The 21,758-nt window shown below is 33.8% G+C and overlaps 1 protein-coding gene across 2 annotated transcripts in view; it reads right to left on the bottom strand.

Annotated features, from left to right (window-relative positions):
• The window catches only part of NLGN4X (neuroligin 4 X-linked), a 159,744-nt gene that overhangs the window by 54,640 nt on the left and 83,346 nt on the right, over positions 1 to 21,758 (bottom strand). Inside the window, exons 4-5 of one of the 2 annotated variants that reach the window (XM_030949747.1) lie at positions 11,577 to 11,636; positions 8,031 to 8,183 (exon numbers count right to left, since the gene is read on the bottom strand). In XM_030949747.1, the coding sequence (XP_030805607.1) occupies positions 8,031 to 8,183; positions 11,577 to 11,636 (213 nt within the window). The remainder of the gene's footprint in view (positions 1 to 8,030; positions 8,184 to 11,576; positions 11,637 to 21,758) is intronic. The other variant, XM_030949755.1, reaches the window with a different exon arrangement.

Here is a 21,758-nt window from a genome sequence, read left to right as displayed (position 1 = left end):
AATGTGAATAGGTTTTGTAAAGCAGCAAAGGTATTTTAATCCTTCAGTGTCTGCTAGGCTCTAATTGCAAGGAATTATGTGGAAAGTACAAAATAATTCAGGAAAAATGTATTTGTTTTGTGCTATCCTTCCAAGAGCTGCTGAAATCATGCATCTTTTAACTCTTTTAACCACTATAAGATGCTCCCCTGTCTCCTTGTGAACAATGTAATGACATTTACCTCACACCCACACTATTGCCACTCTGATTATGTTAACAAGCTCATTTCCAAGGGGTGGTAAGATTAAATTACACTTTTTTTTCTTTTTTAATTTTTTTCCTTCTAATCTCTGTATAAAATATTGTCTTCTACAAAATGATAGATTTAACATGTATTTCTTTTAGTCAGCCAGAATCTTCATAATAGTATTAAAAGCATGTCTCTCACAGTATCTTTCTGGATAACATGTCCAGCACACTGCTGGGTAAACACATCATGCATTGGGTTTGTAACTGGCTTACAGATCAGGCCCAAATTGTCCTTTTACACTGTCTTGTAGCTTTTTGATCTGTTTTACTATATAGGCTATGATAAAAATTATTTTATAAGACCATGCTCTACTGTCATAGTCAACTGAGTCAATCCATCAAGCCTGGAGAAACTGGATTCTGTTACTTTTAGGTAAAAGGAACTCTCTGACAAAAGTTTCTTGCTAAATTCCATTTTTGGCAATTACATTTCAGCAAACAATATACCTAATTTTAGAAGCTCTATGAGTTTACACATGGCTTCTGATGACACTGTTACTTAGCATTTGTTGCTTCTGATATTTGAAATGAAGAGTCTAAATCAAATGGTATATGGATAGAGCTTATGAGCTGCATTTACACAAACAAAATTTCTGTGACTGTAATAATATAATTAAAATATAAGAAAAATGTAATTTTTACCAAAAGAAAAAATAAAAGAATTAACGATTATCTTTGCAATGTTTACAAAAATATGTTAATAGCAGTGAGATTAACAGGTGTTCTTCTGGGAAATTAGGAATTATACTGAACTAGAAAATCAGCTACGAAAACTGACATTAGCTAACAAACTGTTAGGCAGCTGAGAAGAAACATGAGAGACCACACTGGCCAGGTGTCATTCTGGGAAATTAGGAATTACACTTAACTAGAAATTCAGCCATGAAAACTGACATTAGCTAAAAAACTGTTAGCCAGCTGAGAAGAAACATGAGAGACCAAACTGTCCAGGAAATCTGCATGAAGCTTAGAGATGTGAGTGAGGCAATGTAGAGAAGTTTGTATTGGCTTCAACAACAAAAACAGTCACAGTAACCTTAATGAGTCTAAATAACCTCTTTTCTGGTTTAAGCATGAAATCGATTTACTTAGCACACTCCAGCTCCTGCGTCATTCCATGTTTTATTACCTCTGGCCTTTTCTACCGGGACACCACCTTAGGTTTCCTGTACTAGTGGAATCACACACACTGGAGGTAGAGAGGGCTGTCCAGAGGCACAGTGGGAACAGATATCTGTACATCAAAATTTAAATTTATTCTGTGCAGCAATTACACTATTCAAGTTAAAGTTTAATATCTTGTAGAGTAGTGTACACAAGAATCTGGCCCATGGGATCACATACTGCTTGCTTTATTTGATTACTGCTGAACAAGACAGGATAGGGTAGAATAGAATAGAATAGAATAGAATAGAATAGAATAGAATAGAATAGAATAGAATAGAATAGAATAGAATAGAATAGAATAGAATAGAATAGAATAGAATAGAATAGAATAGAATAGAATAGAATAGAATAGAATAGAGCACAATGCAGCTCAGCTGGAATGGACCTATAACAGTCAGTCAAATCCTAAGCAGTTCATTTACAACATACACTTTCTCAGCATTGTAACTTGCACAACAGGTACCCAGTGAACTAGAACAAGCTCAGGTTCTCACTAACTTGAAGATGTATGGAGCTTCCTTGCAAACTTGATTTATATTTCACTGTCTAATGTGATTACTTATAGAGATTATAATTGCATTTGGATATAATTTCAGCTAAAAGGAAGTCCACCCTTTTCAGACCGAGTATTTAAAATTGATGCTTATGGCCAAAAAGGCATATAGATGAGAGATAGTCAATTCTTATCTGCATGATTTAGAATTCTAAGAGGAAGAAAATTGCAAGGGGTCTCGGAAATGCTAATTCAATTTTACAATTCTGAACTCTTAGTGTGTCTCATTTTACTGCAGTAGATGTTTGAGTTAGCTCTGCCTTCCAAAATATCTCATTCATGTTTCTACAATTCATCTCAGCTTTCGCATTTCTTGTTTTTCTGTAGTAAGATTCTGGCTTCCAAATGACTGATACATATTTCTGGAAATCGCCTTTCGTTTTGTCACACAAGAACATTTCTCTTTGAATATGGCAACTTTTTAGACGATTGCTTAAGATTTTTTCTTGAAAATGTGTAACACTGTTATTGAATTTAACTGTATAAAGTAGTACTATAGGACTTTGATTTTATTGCTTTGAGGTTTTGTTTTGATTTTGTATTTTTTTTAGGGAGGGTGAGTTGTCAGGTTTACTTTCTGCTGTTATACAATCTAAACAGAGATTCCACAGATTGAAATCTCACCATGAGATGGATGATTCAGGTCATGTCTGTAAAACAACACTAAACATAAATCCGTCTTTTGTATTTTTCCTGCCAACATAATCCTGAAAAAGGCACTAAAAGAGTGCTTATAGCTGTGTTGGAAAGATATTGCTATTTCTAAAAGCATATCCACAAAGACTAAGAATGTAGACAATAAAGAGAAATTGAGCAGTATCTAGATTGAGTAAGCCAGGTTATTCAAACCATTCCATTTTTTGCAACACTACAACACACTTTTAGTCAGGATATCTATTTTCCCTCCCATTCTCATAAATTTCTATTATTTTTGTTAGAGAACTCTCCAAATAGCTATGGAATTTTGAAAATTCAACTCAGTTTTTCAAAAACTTACATGTATAATAAAAAGTTACACAATGCTCAAAGCATGTAGTGAGGGTTGGGGACTGCCATGGGATTCAGTACTCCTGTGTTTTACAGTATTGAATTTTTCAGTGTACAGGAGCACTGCCTCACACTGGGAAAACTTAGCAGCTTCCTGTAGCTCCAGTAGCATCTTCAGTCATCACTGTGGAGAGGTATGAGTTAAAACAGAAACTGCCTAGCAGGGCACAAGCAGCATCCTCACAAGCCCTGAAGAACATAAGTAATTAAACTCAGCACCACAGCACCCCTCAAACAGTGCCCACTACAATAAGTAGAAGGAAAATATAAATATTTTTATTTTATTGTCCAAAAAGTATCTTATCCATGGAATGCATTTTTATAAATGTATATTTATACTTAAAGGGAAAATATGGCCTTCTAAATAACAACGCATATTATTGTTGCATGCTTTGTTGTGGATCTATAAATTAGAGGAAATTCTAGAACTCAAAGGAGAGAGAGAGAATTAAAACATTGGAAAGCCTCGGCCCCATCTGTCTGCTATTTTGGTATGTTTACTTAGAGAGAAAGAGAAAGGTGAGGAAATTATTCCCAGAGCATCTCTGCAGTCCTCTAAGACAGGGGGTATTTTTGGAGTTGCAGATACATATTGTTCAGTGCACAAACTAAAGACTTATGTTTTACCCATGTGCAAGGAGAAAAGATAGACATGATAATATTTGTCTCTATGATTCAGTTAAAATGTTTTATAACTCAGAGTGTCATGATGTTACACCTACATTAAAAAAGTGTCTTTTCTCACTCAGACGTCTGTCTTTTCATTTACTTTAGACCAGAATTTTCTTAGTGGAACCAGGGACATATAACCTAGGAAGAAGATAAAGATGCTGTCCAGATATGTAGGGATGGGATTAGAAAAGCTAAGGTGCAGCTGAAGCTGAATTAGGCAAGGAATATTAAGACTGGCTAAAAGGTCTTTTACAGATATGTTGCTCAGAAAAGGAAGATGTACTTCCCACAATAAATGAGACAAGAGAACTATTGAAAAATGGCATGGAGAAGTTTGAGGTACCAAACCTCTTCCTACATCTGTCTAATCCCCAAATTTTCAGGCAGAGATTGGGGGAATTAAGTCTCCACCATTGTATTAGATCAGTTTTCAGATCACCTGAAGAAATACAGAAGTCCATGGGATCCAATAAAAAGTCTTGAGGGAAATAAAAGATGCAGACACTAAGCCAATTTCCACCATATTTGAAAAACCAGGGAATCTGAGGAAGGTCCCAGTGACTGAGGGGATATCACATCTGTTTTAAGAAGGATACTTAGGAGGATCCAGGGAAGTACTGACCAGTCAGCTTCCCCTCCATGCCCAATAAGATCACAGAACAGATCCTTATGGAACTTATACTGAAGTATATGCAAGACAGAAATGTGACTACAGACAGAATCATGGCTTCACCAAGGGCAAGTTGTGTCTGGCTTAGTTACAATAATGAGGCCATATACAGTAATGTGATTCCATCAGTAGCAAGCGAAGAGCAATCGATGTTATTGACTGGATGTTATCTGCCTGGATGCTTTTAAGAAATTTTGCAAAATCCTCTATGACATTCTTGACAATAAATTGAAGAAATATGAATTTTATGGATAGACCATTGGATGGATAATGAACTGGCCGAATGGCCATGTACTCAAAAGTTGCAGCCAACAACTAAATATACAAGTGCAAAGTAATAACCAGTGGTGTCCCTTAAGGGTTCACACTGGGACCAATACCATTTAATACCTTCATTAAGGACACAGACAGTGGGATTAAGTGCACCATGAGGAAGTGTGTGGACTTCACAAAGATGAGTATTTTACTTGATGTACTAGAGGGAAGGGATGCCATGCAGAAGGACTTCGAAAGGCTTGAAAAGTGGACCAGTGAGAACCTCAAGATCAACAAAGCCAAGTGCAAGGTCCTGTACCACCATTGGAAGAAACTCCAGTATTTTACAGACAGATGAATGAGATAGCTTAGGGATAATGGTGGATGAAAATACTGGACAAGAGACAGCAATATGCACTTGCAGGCCAGAAAACTAACCACATCCTAGGCTGCATCAAAAGCAGTGTGGCCAGCAGTGATGGAGGTGATCCTGTCCCTCTGCTCTGGTCTTGTAGGACCCCACCTGGAGTGCTGCATCCAGTTCTGGGGACCTCAGAACAAGAAAGCCACGGACCTGTTAAGGAAGGTCCAGAGGAGGGCCACAGAAATGGTCAGAAAAGCTAAACTTGGACTGTTCAACCTGGAGAAGAACATGCTTCTAGGAGACCTTATTGGAGCCTTGCAATATATGAAGGGTGCTCACAAGAAAGAGGGAGAAAGGTTTAACCAGGCCTACAGTGGCAGGACAGGGGGCAAAAAAAAATTTATTATGAGGGTAGGGAGACACTGGAACAGGTTGCCTAGAGAAGTTATGGATGCTTCATCGTTGGAAGTGTTCAAGGTCAGGTTGGATTGAGCTTTGAGCTACTTGATGCAACCAGTGTTCCTTCCCATGGCATCAGGGTTGGACTGGATGGTCTTGCAAGGTCCTTTTGAACCCAAACCATTTCTTGGTGCTATGATCTGTCTGAGTAAGATCATCCAGTGGTTATCTGTGTGGTCCTAATACTTTTTCTATCCACTGCTATTAATGACACACAATAGACCGAAATAAAAATAATTTAATGTGCCTCAACAACAGTACTAACATTTATGGAGAGTATAAGGTCCAGTATTCATGTCCATTCAAGTGAATTTTCCAAAGGAATTTAGCATCTCCAGCAATTCAGCACTGTGCTCAATTAGATCTATATTCCTTCATTACAGGGTGAGATAATAGCGATAGAATTACACATTTCTGTCATTAACAACAGGTTTGTATGCGGCTTTGTGTATGCACTTACAAATCAAACACCATTGAAACACACCAGATTTACAGAAATATGACCTCCAGCAACCCAGACTAGAAGAAAGGGATACAAATATTGTTAGTATTCAAACCGTATGGGATAAAATGACACTTCTTTTTTAACTCTTATGAATAGTCATGTTTGCTTTACACATGGCCATTTTTCTGAAGAAATTTGTGTTTTCTTTTTAAACTCATGAAGCAAGTAAAAAAGACATGTAATTCACCTAATATCTTTCAATGTCCAGAGAGAGCCTAATGAGCTCTCAATGATCACATTTACATTTTACCCAGAAGGAAAAAAAAATGTAAATATGTTCATAAAACAGATTTCCTCTGATTTTTAAGCATGTACACATTTTCTGAATATCTTCCGTTTTTCTAATTTAAACATAGACTCTTGTAATAAAGAATAAATTCCATAGTGTCTTGAAAGTTACATTTACCATTGTTGAGAAGCAATATTTAATGTCAATACACATATATATTTTTCCTAATCCATTTAAAATCCTGACTACTGTTACTTTTCTCTTTCTCATATAAATGTCCCTGTTTTGTGCCTTTTTGCCTGAATTGCACAATTAAAAAAAAAGCATTCTGACTCTTTCTTATATTTTGTTTGTTTTCAATATAAATACATAAAATAGGAGTTCACCAATGCAGATATTGCACTTTTCCCTTTAGATTTATAAAATACAGAGATGCAATGAAACCTTTTAAACCATTTATAGTGGTTTACACTCATCTGCATTCTTCAACAATGTTAGTTGTAAAAAAACAAGAGAAAACTTTTTAAAGAGATGCATTAAATAATCTTTTTTATGGATAAAAAACTACCAAGATTCTGGGTATATATGTTGTTTGACAACAACCAAAACTGAAATTTGTTTTCTTGCATCATCAGTTCTTCCTTTTTTGTCCTTTTGTTTGTTTGGTTGCTTTTTTGTTTGTTTTTGTTGTTGTTTTATGTGGGGTTTTTTGTTTGTTTGGTTGATTTGTTTTTTCAGGTTATTTTTTGTTTGTTTGTTTGGGTGTTTCTGAATACCAATACTGCATGCATAAATATACCAAGATATCTTTTTATTTTTCTGGCTTTAAATTTAAATCTCTTTCCATCATAGAAAAAAATTACTCTTTTCTATTTAATGAATAATCAAAATCAGGGACAAAAAAAATTCTCAGTACTCTGATGAACTATTAAGTTGTTGAAAAACATGAACAGCATGAACAGATAGCTCAGCAACAGAACTTCTGCCTTCCAAAACAGTACCTACCATGAAAATAGATCAGTTTTGTTATTAGGAAACACAAGATCAAAAGTCCTTGTAAAAAGACACACAAAAAAAACTACTGTACCTTAGCCTGTGTATCTAAAATGCCAGAAATATGAGCATTTGAGCATTTTGTATTCTGTTCTACACAAGGTATAAGCTTTTTCACTAAGATAACAATTTTTTCTAATGTCTGCCATTTTCTGTCATTTTTCAAATTTCACTTTTTCTATTGAAAAGCAGAATCTCAAAAAAAAAGAATAAACCTTATTTTGAACAAAAGTTTGGTACATGCTATGCGCCATGATTATGGAGTTTCTTGTCTTTTTGAAGATAATGTCACTGTACTCCTCAAATTCCCTTGATTGCCTATTACCCACAACACAAATTCCATCAGCGTGTATGGCCTTTATTTTTTGTATGTATCTCTAAAAACCAATTTGCACACAAAATTAGTAAATACAGATAAATAGTAACACTTTCCTTCTTCTTGCCATTGCAAACTGTTTTAAAACCTCGAGGACTCATTCTTGATTGACTTTCTTCTTTTTTGTTTTAAACATGGAATAGAAATTATTTAAGAAAAAGAAAAATATTATACATTTCCAGTTCATTTCTTTTTAAGGTGAAAGCAGTTGTCAAAAATAATGTAGTTTAGCTCAGTTTCCATTAAAAAATGGACAGAATTCAAAATCCATCATTGAGATTGTTCTGTTTTAAAATAAAAACTGAGTCAAATATCTATGATTGATCAGTAGAAAAATTCAGCAATCAAATATTTCTGTGAAAATATTTCCATGAAGAAAAGAGTCACTTACCTAAAACCCCGAGCCTGTAATTGATAGTGACAACAATGACATTTCCATAACTTGCGAGAATGCTGCCATCAATCATATTTCCAGTACCCTCCATGTAAGATCCACCATGGATGTAGACCATAACGGGTTTCTTGCTGTTCTGATCATGAATGTCTGAAAAAATTCAAGTAAGGAAAACACAATAAAGCAATAAAAACATAAGGAAAATGGCATTAGCAATTTTTAATAGTGCTTAAAATAGTCTTAATTATTTATGTTTTCAATGTCACCACCCCTATACCCACTAGCTTACACAGTTCAGGACCATCCTACAAGCCTAATATTTATAATTTAAAATTTCAAATACTATTTCCTCTAAAATGGAAACTCACTTCAAACGCATTCAGTATTACAAGAAATTTAATTTTAATAGAAATGTCTTAAAGCCTAAAAAAACAAATTATGGAATAATCTTGGTTTCTTTAGAATACTCGGCTTCAAAAATATACCAATTTAGAAATGTTTGTGCATGTAATAATAAAATTATAGTGATGATCCATACTTTCCCATTTCTTGTGGGACATAATTATTGAAATTATATTCCAAATAGTTCAGTAAGAGATAATAGCAAAAATTCTAAGTGTTCTGGTAGAAGAAATCATAGCAGACTGTTCTTTCTTTTAAACAGCCTAGGGGTTAACAGAGAGGATTTGTGTGAATTTATGGTACAGATTTTTTGTATTTAAAACAAATTATGTCTTTTGTGTTGCACTTTTCCTGGTCTAGTAGCAGCTAAGCCTCAAAGAACAACCTTGAGTCAATGGATGATCTTTTGTATAAGTAGAAAATTCCTGGCTACTTTAAAAAAAATAAACAGCTGGGTCTTTAAAAGAAAGTTCAATGAAACTGACAAAACTAAAAAATTCTAAAAGAAAGTTAAATGAAATTGATATTACATATGTAAAAGTGAGTTAGAAAGATGTGCTAATCAGTGATTGGGGTATATTTGGGAGAAGGTTAATCTAAAAAGTTCAGATCTTGATGCCAGTGATGACTCCTCTATAAGGTAGAAGGCAATTCAGAGAGCTACCATTAGATGTACAGGTCTTCTACAAATAATTCAGCCTATCGGTATACAGCACAACATACAAGGAAAAGCAGACCCTCTGAGTATTCAACCAGGTTTTGGAAAAAATCTTTTGGATAGGCATATACTGAAGAGTGGAGAAGGGAGGTGGACAAAGAAAAAGCTGAGCTAAATACCTACAGGTGAGAGATCTGCATTTGAAAAGCTTCCAAACATCCTCCCTCCCCTCAGGCTGATTAGGAAATACTGAGATAGAAAATGTGATTACCAATGAGGTACCAGATAGTCAGTGTTTTATTTTGACTATAATATTCCTGTGTCCCACTTTTACTTTACTCCTGTGTACACCTTAAATATCACAAATTTCCAGCTGAGTTGAGGAACGTCCAGGCTGCAATGTACACCTGTCCACTTGTCGGAGTTTAAGGCTTGTCATTGATTCTGCCTCCTTTCCAGGAAAAGATATATCCATACATGTTGTATTTTACATGTTGTACGTGAGCAGCAGAACAAAAGTTTTTGTGATAAGATCTTTTTAATTGTGGTGACTGTAAGAGTAGTACAGCAATTAAACAGATCATTTAAAGCAATGAGGTGCATTCTAGTCAATATATTTATCTTTTTTATTGTCAGCATTTTCAGCAAAGGATATAAAATTGCTGCTTCTCTGAAGGCACAGCTAAGATCTCAAAGAACCTGAAAGCAGCAATTCTTTAACATAATTATTTGTGTTGCTGAACTCCTTTCCCTACTCTCCCCAAAATCTCATGGCATGATTTGTTTGCATTTAATCTTTTCTTATTACCTTATTCTACTTCAGGGTTGAATCTTTCACTGATGAAGTCAATAGAAGGTTTCCCCTTCCTCTTCAATGAGAACATTATTATTTTCAACATAAAGGAAATTAGCTCGATGCTTTATATGCTTAGATCTAAAGTGAATGCCTTTGTTAATCATGAAATCCTAACATTTTATCAATTTTTAAAAAGGTTGAATAAGTATGTGTTCATAATCTAGTATTTATCTTTAAAGCAACTTTGGTTTTGCCTGTTATTTGTCCTTTACTTTAAAATTAACTTCAGAATTTGGTATAGAAATGATAATACCATCGTTTGAAAAAAACCTATGTTGCACAGAAATAGGAAACTGATAATCAGAAAGCAACAGAGCAATTCAAGAGTACTCTGCACAGTATTTCTGTCTTGTAAGAAAAAGTGTAATTCAGCAGTGAAGGTAGTGGAGTAGAGGGCAATCAGAGTGAATCAAAGACCTGAGGTTTTTATTATGGTATTTTATATACAGACAGAGTAGCTACAATAGACCTGAACTCCCAGGAAAAGAGGTGATAGTATCCTCACTGCAGTGTGTATGATTTTAAGGGAAATAGAGAGGACATATATTTCCAAGTCATTTGAAATCATGTTAGATGGGAAAAAAAACAGGAAAAAGGACATGGAATAACATTTTGGATTGGCCAGGCCTGAGAGGATTAGTAAAGGTGTTGCTTTGAAGCCAGACCAACAAACTATCCAGGATTTTTATCTTCTCATTTAATGTGAAAATGTTTTTTTCTTAATTTGGTAAATACATGTAAACTGACAATGTAACTATAATAAAAAGGAAGGGTGAGAATAGAGGAAGGTTTCATGACTTCTTTCTATTTTGGGGCATCCTAAATAGATTTGTTGTGTCAAGGCAAGAAAAAAAATTGTTTCCATCTAAAATTTTTTGGGGTATTTCACTGTGAACTTTCAGCATTTCCTTTCAGGAAACCCAGTCCAACTTTGAAAGAAGTCAATGAAAATGATTGTTACTGATTTCAGTGGGAATGTGGTCAGAGTCCGAATGAATGCGTCTCAGAGGCTAGCTGATTACAGGAAAAACACAATAAAGCAACATCAACAGCTTCCTTTATTTTTGTGTCCTGAAATAAACCACATCCTGTGAGAAAAAAATATAAATAAGTAAATAAAAATAGCAAAGACAAAGCACAATTCAACTGTATCAATGTACAGCATGTGCACTGGGGAAACAGTGGAAGTGAAAGGAAGGATATATGTGAGTTTTTTCATGAATTTCAAACAAGTGAATATACAAAATGTGTAGGAGGGAAAAGAGCACATGCATGTTTTTAAATTCCATTTTCCCAGCCTAAGAAAGAATAGAGGGGAAAAATATGTGGTTTCAAATAACATTTATGTTACTCACTTCACACATATTTAGGAATAAATTTTACACCTATGACACGGAGAAACTGCAGTCATCTATATGCTAATTTAGATTTTAAAAATAAAAACAATCAAAGCAAATTCTAAAGAAGAAAATAAAGAAGCACACTGATGTGAGCTTCTGCAAATAAAGGACTAAAAATCATGTTGAAATAACAGCAATAATAATAACAATAATCATTCTTATTATAACAAAAATTGAAAAGTTTATGTTCATGCATCAGGGTCAGGCTTTGAAAAAACAAAAAATACCTTCATCTTCACCACGATCATTACTGGTTATATCATCTGCGCTTTTCTTTGTGTTGGCTCCTGGGTTCATATTGAGGAGGAGAATAAAGGGAAAAAAGAGAATTCAAAACCAGCAGGTTCTCAAAAAGGAAAAAAACACCAGTACAAAAAATGTAACAAAAATGTCAAAATCTGTTACATTTGAAATTGAAAAACAAAAAAGATGCAAACTGCACATAAACATAAAATGTCAAGAAGAACAAATTGAAAATATTTGAAAAAATGTATCATATTCTGTGACAATGCAGTACTTTAGTTAAAAGTGATTTCTTCAAAAAAAATCAAATTAATGTGCTATTAAAAAAGAATAATATAAACCAAAAAAGTATGTTAAAAATTACAAAGTTATGTTTTACAGAAGAAATGCAATTTTTTTTATTCTGTTCTGTAACCTTGAGGAAATAACGCCTTGAGTTACTTTCTTCAACAACTTAACATTTTATTCATCGTCATTACAATTTATTAAGAAATAGCCACAACCTGAATTTTGGATGGAAATAACGCAAATAAAATGATTGTTTGAGTTTTACACAACTTGATTTGACCAAGACAAACCATAAAGACCTTCTTAGAATTTAATTTGTTTTCCATATGAGCAAAAAGCTATTTAAAAGAAGACTGTAAACAAAAGTGAAACAGAGTTGAGTCAATGTCTATTCATGAAATTGGCCCAAAACCATCCTTTGTTGAAAATATACCTCATCTCATGCTCTTCAGAAAAGCCTAGAAATTGACTGAAAACATTTACTTACCATGGTAAAGAACTTGCATTTCTCTATTAGAAGATTTAGGGAAGAATATGTTTTAATTTGTATTCAATATGCTTTCTTAAAATACTTTTGAGGTGTACACATGCACACACACACAGGCATGTACACACACATAAACATTTATGCTCATAGGTGTCACAGCCTGTGCTTATGGGAGCAAGAGGAAATAAACATAATCTTCACCACCCCCATCCTTGGGCAATACTTCTGTTTTCTGACTAAAAAATAAAAATGCACCAAGCTATCCAAGCATTCTATTACACTGTGCTTATTCCCATAGCAAGTAGCCTTCTGTAATGTAAATGGTTACTTGATAAGAAGTGAAACACCAATAGGAAACTCAATTTATAATTTAGCTTAGAAATCAACATAGCTACTACAGAAATAAAATGGTCTAAGCATGCTAATCATTATTTTCTTGAATTTTCTTTATTTTGAGGTGTCTTTTCAATACATGCTGAAAAAGAACAGTATACTTTAACTTGTTTATGTATGAAGTCTAAATTTGTAACAGATACATCATATTTAAATAAATATTATTTACTCCTTTTATTTTCCTATTTAAATTTTACTGTTAACTATATTTATATCCCTCAAAATCCAAGGCTTCAATTAAATTTAGTCTATGATTGTAAGACAGAATGTCTTTATTATTACTAAAGTATTTAAGATTTTTTAATATATACAGTTTTAGGATCAGTGTACTTGTTTATTTGTCTTCCAGATACACATTTTCTACAGGCATTTTCTGGAAGCACGGCCACTATGTATGCAGTGATGATGATTAGTGAGAAAAAATGTGAAAAGCAGTGATTGATACTCTACCTCCTCATAAAGTCTCCATCTTCAATGCTGTTGTACAAAAGATATTGTTTATGCAGTACACCACTGGATTTATTATATATATCCAGTACGTAATTAACTAGGTAAAATATCTCTGTCAATGAAATATAGATGTTCTCCAATCCCTATATTTTTTCAAAATAGATACAGGTTCATAATCTCAGCCACCATCTGTGTTTTGTCCTTTTATTCAGTATTGTTCCAAATTACTTATAGGCCAATGAAGGTGCAATACTTTCTCAGGTGATACACAAATAAAGTTATTTTGTATTTAAATAAACAAAGTACTCAACCTTGCCCTTAAACTATTTTTGATTAATGTAAAACATTTATGAGAAATAGTTATTTATAGGCAATGAATACATACAGACACAAGTTTGAACATATATAACAAATTTCAATATTAGTTTCCCCAGGGAGGTAGTCTTTTAATTGTTTGATAAAAAATATGATCATCATATGGCAAATATAAAATCAACTACCACATATTTTTTATTTGTATGAACTTAAAAATATCAAACTCAGTGTGATCCCATATATGCAGTACCTCTAGACAAAAACTGTGTCTACAATTATTAGGACTGTAATCCCTATTTCAAGTATTTTTGAGTGAAAGAAGTAGTTGTGTCCCAGAACATTTTAATTTGGGTACTATCTCACCCCAAAATCTTCAGTACACATATCAACAACATACTGCAAGGATTTTCTCTTTAAAGTGCTTCCCAGTGTGGGAAGCACATGAAAGAAAATGGCTCAGTGTACTTCTGATAAAAACAATGCAAGTGTAATAAGAACTAGGAAAATGTGCTCACATCATGCTATTGGATATATCACCTAACAAGCTATGTGACATAATGTTATCTGTAATAATTGAAACACCCCTTATTCCATCTTTATGTTCTCCAAAGATGCAAAATATCATGTTGTAATCCATTTCCAGAAGAAATTACTATTACTTAGTATGTATTTATTTACAGTGTGAGTGGGAATGCTCTTTCTCCTACATGCTGTGAAACAATCATTTTCCTATTGGCAATTGGAATACACTTTTGTAAGTTCGTTCTTGTGTTTGAGAGGATTTTATATTCATTTTGAGATCTGGTAAGATGGATTATGTCAATGAGTTCTCAAACCAAGTTTCTGTGTTCCTATCACATTGGACTTTTTTCATACTATGGATACCAGCCATAAAATCATTATGTAATCATTAAGGCTGAAAAAGATCAAGTCCAACTGTGGCCCTAAGTACCACATCTCCATCTTTTAAATACCTCCAGGGATGGTGACTCAACAACTTCCCTGGACAGGCTGTTCTAATGCCTGACCATCCTTTCCATGAAGAAGTTTTTCCCAAAATTCAATTTAAACCCCTGCTGGTGAAACTTGAGGCCATTTCCTCTCACCCTATGCCTTGTTACTTGGAAAAAGAGACTAACCCCCAGTTGGCTACAAACTCCTTTCAGGTAGTTGCAGAGAGTGATAAAATGTCCCCTGAGCTTCATATTCTTCAAATTAAACAACTCCAGCTCTCTCAGTTGCTCCTCAGACTTGTGGCCAGATGCTTCACCACCCCTACTGTCCTCCAATAACAGAGCATTCCAGTGCCTCAATGTTCTCTTTGCAGTGAGGAACCCTGAAATGAGCACAGGATTTGAGGTGCAGCCTCACCAGGGCCGAGTACAGGGGGACCTTCACTGTCCTGGTCCTGCTGGCCATGCTATTTCTGATACAAGCCATGTGTGTGATACTGTTAGCATGAAATAGTATGTTTCTGGAAGCTTATCTTTTTGAAAGATTCATGTAATTTTTCTAAGCAATGCTCCTAAGTATTTTAGGAGGTTTTGGAGCTGCTGAAACAATTCCAACAACATCTGCTCTCCTCAGACTATCTCACACAGAGAGCAAAAATTTGAATTTTCCAACCATGCTATGGTTTTTTTTTAATAAAATGTCAATTCATTTGTCCTTAAACTTCTAAAAAAAGATGGTAGTCCCTGTCATAAGATAAAAAAGTCACTGTGCCTCTAAGGTTAGTTTAAGGTTGCATTAATCTTGGAGACTAAATGGAATCATAACTCAGAAACTCCCATTGCTCAGAAAAAAATGCCTGCCTGCAACAGCTGATTGTCCCACAGATCAACACTTCCCTTTGCTTTGGGGCTTCTTTTGCGAGTGTTCAGGGTTGGGCCAATTTTTTCCCCATATCTCATATTCTCCTTATCCCAAATCACAGGAGCAGCAATATTAACCTTCAGTTCCAATACACCAAGTAAACATAATCACTGTATTATAGGATTTGGCCCTTCTGCAGTCTAAGAACTGTTTACTCATTCATCCCACATTAAACATGGATGGTAAATTTCAACAGCAACCCAGGATCCAGAAGTAGTAGTAATGATCTAGTGCAGTAAAGACGGAATTCCCTGAGTATCTCTATTGACTAACCTGGTGTTTGACCAGAGCTCCTGGTTTGTAAAGTTTGTGTTTCACTTTTCATAATACTGAAATGTAGCAGAAAAATATTTCAAAATATAATTAGGATGGAAATTTTTTTCCCAAATGGTCAAGGCTAGGAAATATTTAATTACATATGTTAAATATGCTGTAGATAGCATAGCTCTACTGAAGAATACATTTGCATAAAGGTTCATTGTATTTTAGAAAAATATCTTATTGTTAATGACAATTACTAGAAAAATATGCAACTTTGTAATGCATATTTTAAAGGCCAGGTGACCTCTTTTCATTTGTCCTATAATTCCATTCACTGCTGAGAGAAAACAGCATGGTGTAAAGTATTACTGAACTTTGTCAAAGCTCTTTTGCAAAGGATTTTTGTCTGCCAGAAACTGCTTCTTTTTCATATGTGTATATATATATACATATGAGGTTTTGAAAACAGCTCCAGCCAATATGCAATATGGTCGTAACAAAGAAGGGTTTCATGGGGGCTATTGTTTTTCCCTGTAAGAAGCACTCTAAGCAAAGCAGTTGTAAACATTAAGTCAGCAAACATCTCTAAAAGGTTTTGATTTTGAAACAATCATCAGTGTGTTAATAAACTATTAAAAAGTAGCTGATTTCATTTATCTATGTATGTACAGTCACCTTGTATTCCCAGATTTGTTCCAATGCCATGCACAAATCTATCAGAAATTAAGAAGTCACCCTGCTGTAAGCATGTCCTCTGGCTCACATTTCCTTTGCATAATGAACAAAAATCTCATTCAGAAGCAAATTTTCTGGTTTTGTAAGTTGTCCCAGTTGTACTGACAATTTATGCTGCATCTTCCTCCATTCAGACAATATGAATCACATATTGTCTCAACAGAGGCAGGTCCCATGCATGCAGTTTACCACGCTTGTATATTAGGTATTCATTCTGAAGCCTCTAATGGCAGCAAAAAATCATCCACAACTGCTTAAGCTGATGCCATTTCTTTGCATTTTATTTGCAATTGCTCCATCTGTCACATACCTTTTGACCCCATTTAAATTTGGAAAAGAGCTCAGTTTTCAGAAATCACACAGCGCATTATCAGTTGTATGACCTCTCAGTTTCACATAGCACATGCTTAACCTTCTGGAAATTTCCAGCTCAAACCAAATTAATACAGGATTTAATAGATGTTATCTCAGTGATATGTCTTATTTATGCAGCCATTTTAATAGAACTCTAAAGCTCTTGTTTTCCTATCCCATGAAAACTATTATAGCTTTACAATCAGGCCAAGTCAACAGTTCATTACAGTCTCAAGAGAGCATCAGTCAAACAAAATTTCCTTTCAGCATTTATCCTAAGACTGGTTGGAAAACTTTGCTTTGAGTCTCACCTAGTGTGCAATACTTGACACATTTCATGTCCAAAAAAGGGTTCCACCACTGGTGCAGTTTGGCTGCCATAACACTGCACCTGCCTCATCCCTATGGCCAAGGCTCTCCAGCTGCCTTTATAGTTGTAACAAGAAGTTCTAATTTGGCAGCTGAAGAAAGCTCAAATGAGGCATTTGACACTTCAAACACAGTGAAAAAAAATGATTGTCTAGAATTTCAGCTTGTTAAAGTGACGTAGAAATGACTGTGGATGCCCTATGTTAAGGAAAGACCATAAAAGCAGGCAATATATCTACGTACCTGCTGTTTGGAAGCCTGTTCATTTAATCAAAGAAAGAAAAATAAATTCATATTTACTAGATTTAAATAACTATTATTCTTAACTCTTTACTTAATAATTTCAACATGTGTGTGTAACTGTGTGTGAGTGTGCACATGTAAGCAAATATGTACATATAAATGTACATGAAAAATCTCTCTACAGCTAATCAGCTTCCAGAAAGAAACCACTTTTATCTTCTGGCACTCCTTTCCCATAATCATGTCTAAATTAAGTTATAATACATCAATAATTTGCATAACTCCAGCAAACACCCATATTTGATGATTTCAGTGCAGTCCTTAGCCATAAATTAGATGTCATCTCTTTCCTTAATAATATGAAGACTTAGACCTACTGTTCTACATAGTTTTCAATGTGAAATTCAATGGAAGCTCAGAAATTTGCTTAAATTTGCCTGAATGAAATGTGTTTAGTTTTGTTTTAATTCCTATATTATCACTGAGTAGCAGAAGACAGACTATTAAAGTAGACATTATTCTAATGCCATTAGTAACAACAAAACAAAACCATTTGGGTTGCAAGTGCTAGCTCTGTGAAGCAGCAACATTTAACCAAGGAACATGCAGTACAATTGAATTCATCCTCTTAATCACTCCAGTTGCAACACACAAAAAGTTTACTGCAATTCCAGAGAAAACACATAGATGTTGTATATCCAGGAAATGTTCCCTTTTAAGAAAAGGGAATTAAAGGACAATTTTGTTTGGTATCCATAACTGGATGGACTGTAAGGAAGATCAGCTGAAATTTCTACAGTTTTGTGTGTTCCATGCATCAGGGAGGATTAAATCAAAAAGAAAATGCAGTTTCACAAGCTTTTTCAAATAGTTTCAGAGGACAAATAAAAAAATCAGTTGAAAAAGAAAAATTCTGAGGTTGAAAAAGAGGCTGCATAAAAAGTATGGGATTGTTATATTACCTCAACTCTGTACTCTATGTTGCCTATAGGTTTCAGTTACATAAAAAGCTTTTTTCACTATACTTCAAAGTTTTCCTATATACTTCATTTTTGGAAAGTGAGCAATGTATTTCAAAAAGATTGTTAAAAATATGTCTATGATGAATATAAACACTGAAACTTATAGTGTACACATGGTATAGTTCCTGAAAGAAACACACTGAAATATTATTTCTTTTTCTAAAAATATTTGCATTTACTTAGATTGTATTTATTCTTTCCGGAAAAGAATTCATAAAAAGACTAGATTTTATATTTAACCCCTGTTAATTCATTTTGGCAAAATTCATACTTCCTAAAATAGTTCTGAATAAAAATTACCAAGAATAATAATTTTTAAATCTATTGATTTAACACTAAACATATTGTTTTCATTCATATTAGTATTAGTAAAATTATTATTATTTTAGAGGAGTCATAAAATAGAAATGAGGTAGGCAGATCAATTCACTAATAGTTTTTATAAGGGTTTTTGTCATGCAAGTTACACCATAACTAGAACTTACCATCTTCTAAATATACTGCATTACTTTGACAAAACAATCCATAATGGCTCAAAAGAAAGAGGGCATTGTGAAGCCTATCCTTTCAGTGACCTCCAACAGATATGAGGAGTGTTCCTTGCACTTCCAGTGTAACTGAATCTGCTTTATTTTATGGAAAACTGGAATAAGCCTGCAATGCTTACTGATTCAATAATGAAAGACTAATTAAAACCATAAAACTATCATACAGTTATATTAATTCCAAAAAAGCACATATTTTTCAGTACAAGCATCCTCTGAAACACTGTCAGTATGAAAGCATAGCAGTGACCTCAAATAACTGGCATTTCTCTGCTGAAGTGATGCACTTGTGAAAGTGTGAATGTAGTAAAGCTGTATCCTAGATTCAGCTGGGATAGAATTAATTTTCTTCATAGTAACTTATACAGTGTGGTATTTTGAATTTAGAATGAGAATTATGTTGATAACACACTGATGTTTTAGTTGTTACTGAGTAATGCTTGGCTTAAGTTAAGGACTGCTCAGTTTCCTGCGCTCTGCTGGTGCACAAGAAGCCAGAGGAGCATGGTAGGATCTATAAATCCCACTGCAAAATTTGTTCAGATGTATATTAAACCTGTACTGCCAAGTCAGTGAGAGCAAGACAAGAGCTGAGTGCAATTAGCTGCAGAGTGGAAAAAGGTTGTTGGCATGACGAGTACACTACAATTAAGTTGCCAATAATGTATACGACTTCTAAATTAGAAGATAATTCAACATTTATTATTAGTCAAAATTCCCAAACCTAGATGCACCTACATTCTACTTAATGTAGACAAGTAGAATTTGCGAAGAATTTGCAAAGAATTCACTAATGTTGGCTTAATACTACTTATAACTAAAGGGTGATTACTTTCAAATAAACTTAAGAGAAGTACCTATGTGCCATTTACAATGACTGTGAATTTGCCCTCTTTGCAGACAACTGAACACTGCAAGCACACGCTCTATTTGGTGAAGCTGTTTGTGCAAATTCTCCCTTTGGGCATTTGTAGGCACCAATGGAAGCTGTGAACTGAATAATCAACTCTTAAGAAAACATCTAATTATACGATGCAGCTATTTAAGTCTTCATTTTGAAGACTAGTTCAATTTGTGGTTTCCTTTAGAGAATTCAGAGAGTAATTGTGTTTGTTATGCCAATGGATCCTGTGAAACTGTAATTTTATTCCATTGTGATAGATAATAGTTTGGCACCATATTTTGATGTTTACTGGATCTTTGACCTCTTAGTTTTTATTTGGAAATCTTGGGAGTATTAGTTACAGGTAAATAGAAGGTCCATATGAAACATCCAATGGAGATAAAAGATTTTTTGGGTTTTTGGGATTTTTTTGGTTGATTGGTTTGGTTTTAGCATATAGCCATGTTTTCAGGTTTTTTCCCTACTACATTTTAATGACATATTCATCTACACACAATAATGCATTAAATCTTACTGGGATTAATAATACCAAATCAACTAAACAATTAGACTACCAAATAATTAAGTTGCTAATAAAAAGAGTGTAATTTTAAAAGATGGAATAAAATATACTGTAGCCATTTCTGGGAAAATCACATCTAAGTTGTATATGATGAAAAGTTTTACAATGTAAAATATGAATATTTAATTAATCTAATACTTCCCAAAATACTATAGGCACATAAAAGATTTTCCCTAGAACTGAATAACAGATGTGTAGAAAAAGATAGAACATTGAATATTAAGTTCATATAAATATTTTATTCATTATTACTCAGTACTGAAAATGTATATGACTTCTCAAAACAGAAATTAGTGTTGCTATCCCAAACAACTGGCAATACCTTTTTGCCATCAACTTGGTAAGATTTTTTTGTTTTCACAGAAAGATTTTAGAGAAGAGGGATGAGGAAGGGGAAAGCACAGACAAAACCTGCAGCATTCTGTATTATTTACAGTTTAACTGCTTTCAAGCATTAGTTTTGGGTATATTATGAAGCTGTGATATTTTATCTATAATATTAAAGAAGAACACAGACCATTTTGATTCATGCACACTATATAATTATTAATTATATTAAACTAACCTCAAAACTGGTGGTTAGAATCATGATTTAAACTCATAATTCAGCAACACAGCACTGAGCTCACTAGTATCTGATACATCTAAAACTCATTATTTGAAAATATCAGTTGGTTTGGAATAATTTGTGGATTATATATCTGTGCTGGTGGAAAAATCTTTTGTCTATTAAACAAACTGGATGAGAACTCCAGTATCTCATTTTGGCTTTCCATTTTGCAATGTTCCAGGCATAATTCACATTTTGTACTTTCAGCGTTGGGATACATGCTTTATTCAAAATTTAGAAAGGAATAACAGTGGCTTGTCAATTATAATTATCTGACAGATGTAGGAAATTAGAAGCAAGTAATAAAAAACCCTTTTTGATGTAAATACTATATAGAATGTGCCATTTGATACAATATAATGGAATGATATAATATCAATATTGTATAATATGATTTACTATTCCATCTGAAGAAAGGCAAGTTAAATTTTGCATTTTATAAGAATTATATATGAACTACATGGAGTTAGATGTGAAATAAGACAGCTCATGTATGCAACTACTTCTGAGAAATTGAATTCCAGTCATCTTTGACTAAATATAAGTAGTCCTTGTGAAAAGGAACAGGTCAATTTTTTCTTCTTTTGATTTATTTAAGCAATATTATTGTAGATTTGCTGATGTTATTTGTTGTCATATGCACCTTCAAGTCCTACCGAAAAAAAAAAAATTGTTCTGTATTTATATTCAGCTGCAGAAGAGAGCTGAATGTTTCCTTTTCTCAATCAGTGCAATTTACAATTTAAAACACCT

Source organism: Camarhynchus parvulus, chromosome 1 (genome assembly GCF_901933205.1).
Source record: "Camarhynchus parvulus chromosome 1, STF_HiC, whole genome shotgun sequence".
Taxonomy (NCBI): domain Eukaryota; kingdom Metazoa; phylum Chordata; class Aves; order Passeriformes; family Thraupidae; genus Camarhynchus; species Camarhynchus parvulus.
Note: the sequence above shows the minus strand (reverse complement) of the source record. Positions and strands in the feature narration are given on the sequence as shown.